The following is a 13,524-nucleotide window of genomic DNA, read 5'->3' as shown; positions in this document are numbered from 1 at the left end:
AAAGGCATCACAGTGAAAGGACACATTATGGTAGAGTTCCTTACATCAAATAACGTAAGCAACCCTTCACAGGAGAAATCAGAACATTGTTTTATATCAAAATTCCACCATGTTCTATCTAAGGGCGTGGTTTTATTAAATAATACAAAAATCAATGAGGTATTTCGTAATTGTAACTGCTGGATAAAATTAATTCTTTGTTGTATAAAAGACAAAACACGAATCTCACAAATAGTCCAATGTAAGGCTGAAGAAACATTACTATCTAAAGTATATTGCTGTATTATAGTATCATTAACAACATGTAACATTAACTGATCATATCGTAGGGTTAGTTCATGATTATGTACAGTATTTGGCATCCATTTACCTTCCCATCTAAATACATCCGCTACTCCGGAGCCAAAAGATGCTTGTTTGCCAGCCAGTATTTCAGAATCAATAGTATTTACAATACCTAATGTAGTTCCCGCCCCCCCCTAATAGTTGATCCAGCCATCTTCGGGTCCTACATTTGGGTAGAATAGGAAAATTAATTTTCCATTCATATATCATTTCCTTATGTTCTAAACTGGTATTTTTGCATTCTCTAATATTTCTTACTAAAGAGGCATTTAATGAAATAGGATTAGTATGGATAAATGTCATAATAATTACCATGTCAGTGCGGTTTTCAATTTTGGTTGCATTCCTACAAATTAGTCCCTGTGCCCTGTTAATGGGTAAGGATAAATTCCAAAATGTAGTGCTAGTAAATTTTTGTGTTTGTATGATATCTCGAGCCACTTGTTTACTAACTATATTTTGGGGGAAAGTATAGTTAGTACATTGGATCCCAGTGTGATTTCGAATGGTAATGCTAATTACAGAGGCATTCATCACCCAAAAAGGAGTTTTATAATATTTAGTGAACCCGGTATCTGTGTCATATCGAATGACAGGGGAAGGAGAAAATGTAAAATTCCAAATGTTACACAGGGAGTTTTCGCTGCATGTGAAATTATCTTGTTTTCTCATTGAAGTAGCATTTTTCCACTGAATCATGACGACAGTGGTTGGACGGTCACTCTTCACTGGCATTATTGCAGTTTGTCCGTACCATACCAAAGATAGAATGGTGATACACTTCCATGTTAGGTCCTGTGGAAAGAAAAAGAATCTTTATTCTCTCCTAAAACATTGGTCTCGAGGAGCGAAGATTGGACGTTCATAACCATCCACTAGTATTTGTACAATACTATCTTTCCCTGCAGCTATTACGGTGGCTCCTACTATTGGTTGGAGTGGTTTCTTCCACCAGATTCTCATACCAGCTTTAATTACATTAGCTGCCCCAAAGCCTGGTTCACTTCGGCCATAATGGTGCAGGGGTTTATCAATTAACTGTGGAGCTTCCATTTTAATTGCAATAGTTATCAATTGTGCAACACGATCCCCCTTTTGGAGAATGATAGCTTCTTTTCCAAGGTTTAATAACAATATTCCAATTTCGCCCCGATAGTCTGAATCAATGACACCCCCCATTATAGTTACACCTTTAAGAGCCAAACTTGATTGCGGACAAATCTGTCCATAATATCCCTTTGGAATAAGCACCCCCAAACCAGTTTGAATAGGTTTCACTATTTGTGGATCTAATTTGCATTCATTAGGGCAATATACATCTAGTCCAGCAGATCCATCAGTGGCCCTTATAGGAAGCTGTACTCCAGGTCTAACAGTCCAAAACTGGAGGGTACAAATTTTGTCACTTGCTTCAAGTGTGGAATACAGCATCCTATTCAGGGGTGTAGTATGTGAAGCTATGGGTCTATTGTTCAAAATGTGTAAGGCTTCAGTTAAATGTTCCCTCCACCTACGCAATGACTGATATCCTAATCTCTTTAATTGGGTTTTTAATAATCCATTCATTCTTTCTATCAGTCCTGAGGCTTGTGGATGATAGGCTACATGTAGTCTCCATTGAACATTGTTATCATTGATCCAATCCCTAATCATATTACCTGTAAAATGAGTCCCCCTGTCTGACTGTATTTCTAGAGGGTGTCCGTAATATAAGGTAATTAATCCTAATGCTCTAATTGTGTTTTCTTGATTGGCTTTCCGGCAAGGATAAGCCACTAACAACCCTGAATAGGTATCTACCATGGTACACACATATTGACATCCTTTAGACAATGGTAGAGGGCCTATATAATCTATTTGCCAAATCTGACCTGGTAGCCTGCCTCTGGCTATTTTCCCAAAAATTGGGGGCATCTGCTGCGCTGATGTGAGAGCTAGTTTACATAAATGACAATTACTGATTACTGTCTTTACCATATCTACAGTACAATGTATTCCTCTATCATGTGCCCACCTAATAGTTCCCTTCTCTCCAAGGTGTCCGGACTTTTGATGTGCCCATGTTGCCATGGCCATTTCGGAAGCAACATCTGTTTCCATGACCACAACGTGCGGGGTGGAAGAGTTTTGTTCTTCTGCCAACTCTGTTTCAGTGAGTTTGGATGCGCTATCTGCAACAGAGTTGAAAACAGTGTCAAGCGTATCTTTCACCACATGTGCATCTACATGGTACACTGTTATTACGGTAGTATTGGCCCATTCCAGAATATCTTGCCAAAGTCTGGCTCCCCAGACTTCTTTATTATGAATTGTCCAATTGTCCTTTTTCCATTTCATCATCCAAGTTGTCATTCCATTTGCTACTGCCCATGAATCAGTAAAGATATGGCATTGTTGTCCTTGTTCTAGCCGTATGGCCTGCCACACTGCATATAGTTCAGCATATTGTGAGCTCTCTCCTTTTCCAGTGGTTGTTAGCAGTTGCTTTGTGACTGGATTAAAGGACACGCCCTTCCAATGTCTCAGTTGACCCTGGTATTTGGAGGAACCATCTGTAAACCAGGTATGCTGTTGTTGTGTCTCAGTTAGTTCTTGATATGTCCTTCCCCACCGAATGGGACTTTCACATATGTCGTCCACTTGCATTGGGGTATCTTCTGTGGGCACATTAAATACTTTTTCATGCAGCATCGTTACTCCATGTAGGCCTGACTTAGCCCTCTGTTGGATGTACCATTTCCATTTTATGATACTCTGTTCCTGGGCATGTCCAATACGATGAGTTTTTGGGTCACTCATGATCCATGTCATAATGGGTATTTCTGGTCGTATCATTACTTCGTGTCCTATGGTCAACTGTTCTGTTGCTACCAAAGCCCAGTAGCATGCTAGCAGCTGTCTTTCAAAGGGTGTGTATCGGGTCCCAGTTTCTGGGAGAGTCCTATTCCAGAATCCCAAAGGCACTCGTCGTCCAGCTTGCTTTTGCCATAGGCTCCAATTAGCATATCGCTCCTGTACACTCACTTGCAATTCTACTGGACCCTCCTTTAATGGCCACAAATTCATGGCTTGCTGAATAGCTTCCTTTGCTCTCTGGAAAGCCTGCTCTTCGTGTTCAGTCCAGACAAAATCATATTTTTTCCTTGTGATTTTGTACAGAGGAGACAGGATTTGCCCCAAGTGTGGAATATGTTGCCTCCAGAATCCAAAAAGGCCAATAAAGGCCTGGGTTTGTTTCTTACTTTGGGGAGAAGGGAAGTTTACAATTTTCTGTTTAACTTTCTCTATCACTTCTCGACACCCTTTTGACCATTTAATTCCTAAAAATACCACTGTTTGTGCTGGTCCCTGTACTTTCTTTGGATTTATTTCCCACCCAGCCTGTCTCATTGTTTCTACTACCAATGCCAAAGCATCTGCAACTTCCTTTTCTGTATTACCCTGGATCAAAATGTCATCAATATAGTGTGATAGTTCTACTCTTTCAGGTAAGGTACAGTTATCTAAATGCTCTGCTATAATCTTGTGACAGAAAGTGGGACTATGTAAATACCCTTGTGGTAGTCTGGTAAATGTATATTGTCTCCCTTGCCAAGTGAATGCAAATTGTTCCTGACATTGCTCCACTATAGGAATAGAGAAAAATGCATTGGCTAAATCAATAACTGCATACCAAGTACCAGTTCGTGATTGAATTTGTTCAACCAGTGTTATCATATCGGGAACAGCGGCACTTAAAGGTGGCGTGTGTTTATTCAATTCTCGGTAATCTACTGTCATTCTCCAACTTCCATCTGCCTTATGGACGGGCCATACAGGATTATTGAAGGCGGAGGTAACTGTTTTTATTACTCCCGCTTTCACCAAATCCTGTATTGTATTGGTAATTTCTTCGTGCCCTCCCGGAATGCGATATTGTTTCATGTTTACAATTTTTGTGGAGATTGGTACTACTATTGGAACAGGTAATTTTCCCACCACTACTGATCTTATAGGAATGGCTGGTGATTTGCCAAAACTATAAATTCCATCAGAAAGCTGTAAGGTTAGCCCTTTCAGAATATCTATCCCTATTATATACTCAGGAATCTCAGTGATCAGTACAGTATACTCCCGGATTGGTAATTGTCCAATTTTTAATCTCAGTTTTGTCTGTACTGCTTGAATAATTTTCCCCCCCAATCCTGCTATTTGTATTCTAGGGCCCCGAAATTTTTTAGGGTTCCCATATATAATAGATGCCTCCGCCCCAGTGTCCACTAGAGCTTGTACCTTTTGCTCCCCAGATTTCCAATAGATATTTACCTCGACATGTGGACGCTGTTCTAATTTGGGCCAGGCAAACACTGAGGCTTGGCATTCATATCATTGATCCTCCCACCACTTCCACCCTTTTAAATCAGGATAAAGAGTGGAAGCAGTTTCCGCAGGAGGAGCAGTTGGCACCGGCATATCCTCACTCTTGCTTACTTGGGCTTGAGACATAGATTTCTTTCCTAATCCTCTACTTTTGTACATTTTCCATAAAGTCCCGGTATCTTTCCCATCTATTTCTTCCCTCTTTACCCCATCTTTTATTAATGCCAAAAACATATCCCTTCGGGATACTCGATTAGCCCTGTTTGAATTGGATTGTCCTTCCCTCTTTTTATCAAAAGTAGTTTGAGGTCCCCAGTCTCCCAGATCTCCTAACTGTCGGACCGCTTCCAAGACTTCCAAAATAGACCTGTCTGTTTGGTTGATCAACAGAGTCATAATTACCTGTTTGTATGCCGGTGCAGCATACCTGATAATTTTATTTCTCATGGATACAGTAAAAGGTAATGACATATATGTGTCAGCGTGACCTATTACTAAAGCTACCTTCATAGCCTCTTCCTTAATTCTCATTTGTGCATCTTTCAATGTATACCAAACTTTATCATTGGAAGGCCAGTCAGATTCAAGGGGATATCGCCTCGTGACACCCTTACCAATTACCTCTAATAAAGACCATTGGTTGTAATTTGTCGGATCGGGATCCTCCCGTAGCGCATCTTGTACTGCTGCTTCTTGACTAATTCGAACAAATTTAGGGGCATCTGTGGCATCTAACATAATCCCTGCTGCGCCCAACTCCTGTACCCGAATTACCCATTGTATTAGTGGCTCCCCGGGCCGCTGTGTAAAGCGTGCCATAATATCCATGACTTCTTGCTGAGTAAAGTCCTCCATAACATCATTTCTAGTTAGATTTTCTCCTGTCTGCAGATTTCCCTGTAATCTTCGTCTTCTCACTGGCTTTGCTTCTAAGCTTTCTGCCTGCTTTCCTTCATTACATATATCCTCCTCACTGGTATTAGAATTGGAATCCCAAATATCCCCATCCCATTTATCTGGATCCCAATCATCCGGAGGATGGGAAAGCAAAGTCCTAACCTTTTTGGCACTCACTTTCCCCCTCCGTTTTTTGTATTTATATTGAGCACAACGCACAGCTGCCTTTTCGGCTACATTTTGATAGGTGTTCACCTTATCCATTAACAATTTATTTTGACATTGTAGCATTGTGATGGCATTCTGTTGCTCACACATTTTCTTTTCCAGCTCCCCTAACTTTGATTGTAACTCATGTTTAGCTTCATGCAACTTCCTCCATGCTGCTAAAATCATCCATCCTCGTCTAGAAATTCCCTCTCGCTCTTTTCCTTTTGTAATTTTTACCTTTTGTAAAGAGGCACATAATTCATGTGGATCCCCACTTCCAAAAGTCCAGGATTCACATAATCCTGCCTCGACAGACCACTCAGTGGCTACTAATTTATAAATGCTGTCATCCCAACCCGGAATGGAGAGGTTGGGGGCCTGCCCCTCAACCCCATGTTTCATCTGGTGCCTTTTTGACCACATCGATCAACCCCACTTCCTGGTACCAATTTGTTTTACCACTTATTTCTGCCCAATGGGATGATCAGTAACCCTCAGAAAGGCACCCAGACAATATAAAGCTTAAACAATAACACTTTATTACATGCATAGATAAATATTAAAATAGATTAACATCACCGTATTTCCGGACATCACTATCCCTCACAATCTGGAACCCAAAGCGATTGATAGGAGAGGAGAATTGAACGGGCTGTCCCTTGTTGCAACGAAACTGGATTCAAATTCTATGGGCTGAGTTTTTCTCTTTTATAGAGAAAAACTGCTGCCCTCTTAGTAAGACAGCCGGTTCTGTTCTTTTGTTATCTGTTTTGACAACACCCAGGTCAAAAGAGGTCAAGATAGCAGATACTTGTCACTGTCTTTTTGATGTAGTTTCCCATCTGTCTTTACTGATGATCATCTGGTTTTACTGTCCTTTGAAGATCAATGAGGTCAGGATGTTAGCTCCTGTGGAGATCAAAGAGGTCAGGATCTCAAATAAGCAAGGTTATTGCAGAGACCATCTGGTCTTACTGTCCTGTGGAGATCCAAGAGGTCAGGACGCAAGGAGGTGTTGCAGTTTTATTGTCTCTTTGATGCTATCCAGTTGTCACTCAAATAAAGGAAGTCAGGATCTTAAATAAGCAAGGTTATTGCAGAGACCATTTGGTCTTACTGTTCTTTGGAGGTCAGGATGTCAGGTAAGCAGACTTGAGGATTCATATCAGTAATATGTTCTGAACATGTCAGTAATATGCTGAGGCATAACAGCCACGTTGGTAACAGCTCTGATGCTCATAGAATTCTGAGCATCAGAGCTGCTACCACCACGGCTGGCGCTAAAAAACGCTCCACAGTTTTGTAAAAGGGGGGATAAAATAGAAATACACAGACAAAGGTTAAATTGAACCAGCAAGAAGCTGGACTCTGCATAAAATGCAACACCACAGAAACAGTGACATATGTCTCCTAAAGCAATAAATAAATAGAAACTTTTTGGGCTTGCGAGCTACTTTAAAATGACCAAGTCAAAATAATCTACCAACAATAAAATTAAAAAACACAAAGCACACTATACGCTGAGAAAATGTTAATTATCATTCCTATTCTGGGTTTTTTTCAAAGAGGTTAAGGCAGATGACTCTATGCATTGTCACCTCAATAACAACCATACAAAAATAGACAAATATACCCCTCTTCCTTTTTATTAAACCACAATAGCAGTTTTTAGCGCAGGGAACTGCGCTAAATGCCTAGCGCTGCTCTCGACGCTCATAGGCTCCCTGCGCTAAAAAACACTATTGCGATTTAGTAAAAGGGGGCCATAGCGCAAAATATAGACAGCATATATAAATTCAGACACATTTTGATCACTAAATTTAAAATAAAATCATTTTTCCTACCTTGTCTGGTGATTTCATGAGTCTCTGGTTGCACTTTCATCTTCTGACTGTGCATCCAATCTTTCTTCCCTTCTTTCAGCCTGTATGCTTCCTCTCCTCCAGACCTCATTCCCTCCCCTAACATTTTCTTCCTCTCTCCCTGCCCTTTCTTTCTTTTTTCTCTCTTGATGCCCCCCTTTCTTTTTTTCTGTTTCCCTTCTGTCTCCCTGCCTGCCCCCTTTCTTTCTTTCTCCCTACCCTCCACAAAGCCACTGCTGCCACCATCCATGGAAACAGGCCCCAAAGCCACCACTGCGGCTGCCCCAAGCTCTCTCTGCTTCCCACCGTCAGACCGCCCCCCCTTGGTACGCCACATTTCAGGCAGCGGAGCAGAGCGGCGGATGAACAAAACAAGGCTCTGAGGAGGACGCGCAGGCACAGCGTCGCCTGAGGAGAACGACAAGCGCCGGACTCGCCACGGCCGCCGCTTCCTCTCAACTCCGCCCGCGCTTGATTCCAGTCGCGCCCACTGCGTATTTTAGTGAGCGACACGAGAAAAATTATGAGCGACGCCAATGAAAATAGTGAGCGATCGCTCATGCGCTCAGCTTAGAGGGAACATTGCCAGACACCAGTCAGTTTTCCCAAGGCCTGCCTCTACCCATGTCTAGGGAAAACTTGAGAGTTCCTCTTTCTCCCTCGGGGACCTCTCCAGAATAAACTCAGCCTGGGTAGAAATACCTCTTCCTGTGAGTCCCGCCCCTGTGACTCACTACCGAGCTCCATAGCCCAGTACATGCTAGGACCTGTAATTCCACATTTGATTAGCATTTTCTGCTGCCCGGGGATATAATATTTGCATGAAGGAAGGAAAACACCTTGATCTGTTACAACTGATATACCTAAAAGTCTCTTATCTTCTTGCTTTATCTGTTTAGCTATCTTCCATGTATGTTTCTACCAACCTGTCTTCTTCTTCTTTGAGGTGTGTGAGAGATTGTTTCCCATGTTGTTCATTTTTTGGATCCTTTATATTTGTTGAGGATAATTTTAAAAAGCATTTTCAATATGTAAAGCATGTTTTACGGGCAGAAAATGATTGCTACAAAATTGGGTATGGGTATACACAAATATAAAGCAGGCTTACTACAAGACTGTAGCTATTTTTATGTTATCTATGCACTGGCATTCCCAGGGATATCATTTGGATGGAAATGGGGACAAGTTGCAATATACATGCAGATGCATTTATATGAGAACAGTGGCCTTTAGTGATAATACTATGAGACTACCCCAAGGGGTTTCTGGTGCCATTTTGGATGATGGTTCTGGCAAGGCAGGAACAAGTGGGGATTGCTCATCTCTGGACTATTAAACACCATGGATTGAATTAAAGTAGATCTTGGAGAGGCGACCTGGAAAATACTGTGGTGGGTGTTTTCTGCTGAGGAATGTGAAATTCCAGGTGGGGGAGCTCTTCGGTGGAGGTGAAGGCCTTGAGGGAGTGCAAAAGTTGTTTTTGGCTTGTGAGGTGGTCTGCCCACTGGTATTATTGAAGGGGCTGGTTCCATTAACATGCCGCCCAGAAGCACTGGGTTGCTTCTTGGTGGCCCAGTGTTCCCAAGTGTTCAAATGAAAAGTTGAGGTTAATTTACCAGCATAACACAGCTAGTATACTCCTGGTTCACACTGCAAGCTGTATTTATAGTTCTTATGCTAAGATATTCAATGTCCAGCCATGTTGAGGCACTGGCATTGGATATCAGGTATAAAAACATAGATTGTGAGCCCACCAGGAACAGAGAAAGTATATGTATATGATAGAATGTAAACCATTTTGGTTGTACCACAGAAAGGCAGTATATCAAATTCATGACCCTTTACCTTTATATCTGGGCATGTGTGGCCAGTTAAGTGCCAATTTTCAGCCTTAACTGGTTAAGATAATACAGCTAAATATGAGGTTCTATTTGGTAGGATAATTTAACCAGTTAAGGACTAAATATTGTTACTTAGCCAGTTAAGTATCTCTTCCCTGACTTCACCCCAGACCACGTACTCAATATCTGGTTTCAGCTTAAGTAGTTAGTGCTGATAGCATTCTCTCCTGCCTTGTTATGATATAACCAATGTAGTTTTTCAAATGAAAATGAGTAGAAAATGGAGTCCTTCAATCAATATACTTCCTACTGCATCGATCTCATTGGACTCCACAGAAACTCGCCAAATTTCTAATGAAGGCTCCAATCTATGCTGGTCTTGTGGAAAATTCGTAGGCATGCTGCCTCACATGATATTTCAATGCCCACATCTTAAGTTGTATTGGGACAAAGTTTGGAATACCATATCCACCATCTTAAACATCCAGGAACCCTTACACCTTAAAATTACTATTCTAGGTCAACATGGGCTTGCACATTCTTTGCCTGAACCTAAAGCCTGCCTGCTTAATATTAATTAATTAATTGCTTAATTAGATGCACATCTCCCTTGAGAAGCATACAGTGATATGGGGACTAAAACTATGCCAGGGTACACCTGGCGGGTCCTCTGCGTATGCGGATCACTGGACTTTATGGACCCAGCGTCTGATCCAGAGATGGCAATTCTTATGTTCTTATGTTCTTATTGTTCTTGGCTATAAAAAATATTTTACACTGCTGGAAGAACCTATCTAATATAGAATTTATTGTATGGTGGAATACTGTATGCATAACTATTAAATACGAAAGCGTTATTGCTGAAAAACACCATTCCACAGAATATGGAGCCCTGTCCAATCTTATTGTGATTTGGACAGAGCTCTTTCACAGAATATTGTCTATGATAGGTGTACCTAGATGGATTCTTGCTTTAATTACTTCTGTATATTTGTATATTTCTTGTGATTATTGTATATTTCTAGTGATTATTGTAAATTTTGTATATCTATTTTGAAAATCAATAAAATATTTGAACTAGAAAATGAACAGAAAACACACTTTAGGTTGGATTCTGTATACTGCGGTAAAATTGTGCGCTTAAATCTGGGCACATTGCTGATTTGTGCATGAAACTTAATTAGTTAACAAGCCAATAAGTGCCAGTAATTACTATTTAAAAGCAATTATTGGCACTAGTTAGAATATTCTATAAAGTGATGTGTGTAAATTCTAGTGCGTAGATTTCAAAAGGGGGCCAGCGGAGGACATAAAAATAACCATATTGGGTCAAACTAGGGTTACCAGGTTTTCCCAAAGTAAAATCCGGACCCATGACCACACCCCCATGCCCGCCCGGTTCCATCCGCGTCCTGTCCCCAGCCCCAGCCCCACCTCTCTTAATCTGTTCATGTGTTGGGACGGCATCTGCACATGCACAGATGCGATGCAATGACCGTGTTGCATCCGCGCATTCACAGATGTCATCCCGATGTTGGAAGCTTTTCAAAACCCAAAGTGCCAGGTTTTGAAAAGCTATTTGGACCCCCGGACATGTCCTCAAAAGGAAGACATTTCTGGGGAAATCTGGATGTCTGGTAACACTAGGTCAGACCAATGGTCCATCTAGCTCAGTTTCCTGTTTCCAACAGTGGCCAATCCAGATCACAAATACCTGGTAGAAACCCAAATACTAGCAACATTCCATGCTACTGATCCCAGGGTACACAGTGGCTTCCTCCATGTCTGTCGCAATAGAAGACAATAGACTTTTTCTCCAGGAATCTATCATGGGCATTCCTAAAAGTTAAGTGCGCTGTTATTGAATACACCTGATCCGTGCACAACTTAGGCACTTTTAGGCCCGGTTTTCATTGGAATAAATGCCTGTGCTTATGCCTGGCTCACACCCTCCAGCCGTTAGGCCCGCCACACCAAAATGGCAGGCCTTTCCCTTCCTGGTGCATTCTGGGATGTACTGTGGAGGGGCCTAAGGCTTTGGAATAAGGCTGTGCAGATGGGTGCTATGCATGATTCTGTACACTATACCTAAATTAAATACGAAAACCCCAAGTAAGTGAACAGCTATAGATAGGTATTCCCAAATGTAGGTAGCAAGGGGGGGGAGGGGGGGGTAGGATACAGTATGTATTAGATGTATCTGTGCATTTCTAGGCTTGATTATTGCAATACATTGTATTATGGTATAACCCAAAAAGAAATAAGAAGACTACAAATTATACAAAATACATCAATAAAAATTATTATTAATGCATAAAAATATGATCATGTCACACCTCTTCTACAAAAAGCATACTGGTTACCAATCTCACATAGAATAATTTATAAAATCACACTAATAACCTTTAAAATCCAACAAACTAATACACCAATATTTCTGGATCGTCTTCTGATACTATATTCTCCGGTTAGGACACTTAGATCAACAGAACAGCGTTTGCTGACTATCCCTTCTTTAAAAGTAATAGGTACTAAGAGATCTACTATTTTTTTCGGTTATAGCACCCCAGACCTGGAACAACTTACCAATTTATTTACGTAGTGAATCCTCACTAGAAAAATTGAAAAGCTCTTTAAAAAGTTACTTGTATAAGGACGCATTTGAGACATATATAGGCTAATTCATCTATCATTAATGCTTATGCTCGAATACCTAATACCTTTACGTATAAGTCGCAATCTTTTTTACCTTCCCCTCTAGGCTTAGCCATGCTATCAAGATTATTTTTATCACCTTCCAGATGTTTTTTTCCCCTAAATGTATCTCTATTTTCTTTAAAGATTGTAGTCCACCCTTCTTTCCTTATGTATTGGTAATTATTTATATGTATACACTATAAGTTTGTTTGTATAAAATTATTTTATTTTATGTCTCCTAATTTTAAACTGTCATACGCATTGAAATACTTGACATTGCGTGTACACCAAATTTTTAATAAACTTGAAAGCACTTGGGTGCAGAAATCCAAGTTGCCTATAATATGGTGCCTAATTTCTGGGAATGCTTTTTACCCGCCCATGCCCCTCCCATTGCCCTATCCCCCTTTGAGTTGCATGCTATAAAATTGAGGCACCCAGTATTATAGAATAGTGCGTAGGCAGATCCTCACATAAGTCCTAATTAGTGCCGATTAACATCAATAATTAACTGTTAACAGCTTAATAAAGGGCAACATCGGAGGGGACTGAGCAGGCACTCCCAGCTGACATCAGAGGGAGGTCTTGGCTCCCTTCTTCTTCTGAGTGTCCATCCTGTGGTACGATGGGGAAGAGGAAAGGAGTATCGAATGAGAGTTCTGCCCTGATAGTCAATAAGGATAAATATTTAATTACTTTTGTACCAAAGACAGAGTCTTTCTATTCTCTGGAAGCTTCCCTTTCTTCTGGGGGCTGTACCCAGAGGAATTTTCAAGAGGAATCCTGTAGGCAGAGTGAGGAGAGAGGGGAGCCTCTCTGCAGGGAACATCTAGAGAACAGGATTATTCTTTTATTCCATTGCAGGAAGATTTTACAATCAGTATAATTACCAACTCCTATATCATATAATCCTCAATCTATCAAGGACCCTGCCCTTATTTCACAAGCTATTTCCCTTAAAGACATCTTATTGGCTATAACTAAGATGGACAAGACTTTATAAGACAATTTGTTGCTTTACAGTAAATATACAGAGGAGGCTACTGAAAAATTTACTGAGCAAGATAAGAGATTTTCTAATATTTAACAAAATCTGGAGAAACTTGGTTCTCTGGTTACATTTTTATCAATCAGCAATTGCAACCTCAGTGAAAGATAGTTTGATGATCCATTTGTAAATGGAAGCCTTAGAGAATATCTCCAGAGCAGTTAAACTAAGGTTACTAAATTTTCCTGAAACTCATTATCTATCCCCTAGAGAAATCTTTAATATGTATGTGAAAGAGATATTACAATTAACTTTGGAAGGTACA

At 40.7% G+C, this 13,524-nt stretch overlaps 1 protein-coding gene across 1 annotated transcript; it reads right to left on the bottom strand.

The window, feature by feature from the left end:
- Positions 1 to 1,123: 1,123 nt before the first annotated feature.
- Positions 1,124 to 12,285, bottom strand: LOC117354905. The gene is made up of 2 exons (XM_033932861.1): positions 12,264 to 12,285; positions 1,124 to 4,670 (listed from the first exon to the last, which is right to left on the bottom strand). The coding sequence occupies exons 1-2, from the start codon at positions 12,283 to 12,285 to the stop codon at positions 1,162 to 1,164; spliced, it is 3,531 nt and encodes a 1,176-aa protein (XP_033788752.1). The 3' UTR covers positions 1,124 to 1,161.
- Between the last annotated feature and the right edge of the window lie 1,239 nt (positions 12,286 to 13,524).

This window comes from Geotrypetes seraphini, chromosome 2 (assembly GCF_902459505.1).
Source record: "Geotrypetes seraphini chromosome 2, aGeoSer1.1, whole genome shotgun sequence".
In the NCBI taxonomy this organism is placed as follows: Eukaryota; Metazoa; Chordata; class Amphibia; order Gymnophiona; family Dermophiidae; genus Geotrypetes; species Geotrypetes seraphini.
Note: the sequence above shows the minus strand (reverse complement) of the source record. Positions and strands in the feature narration are given on the sequence as shown.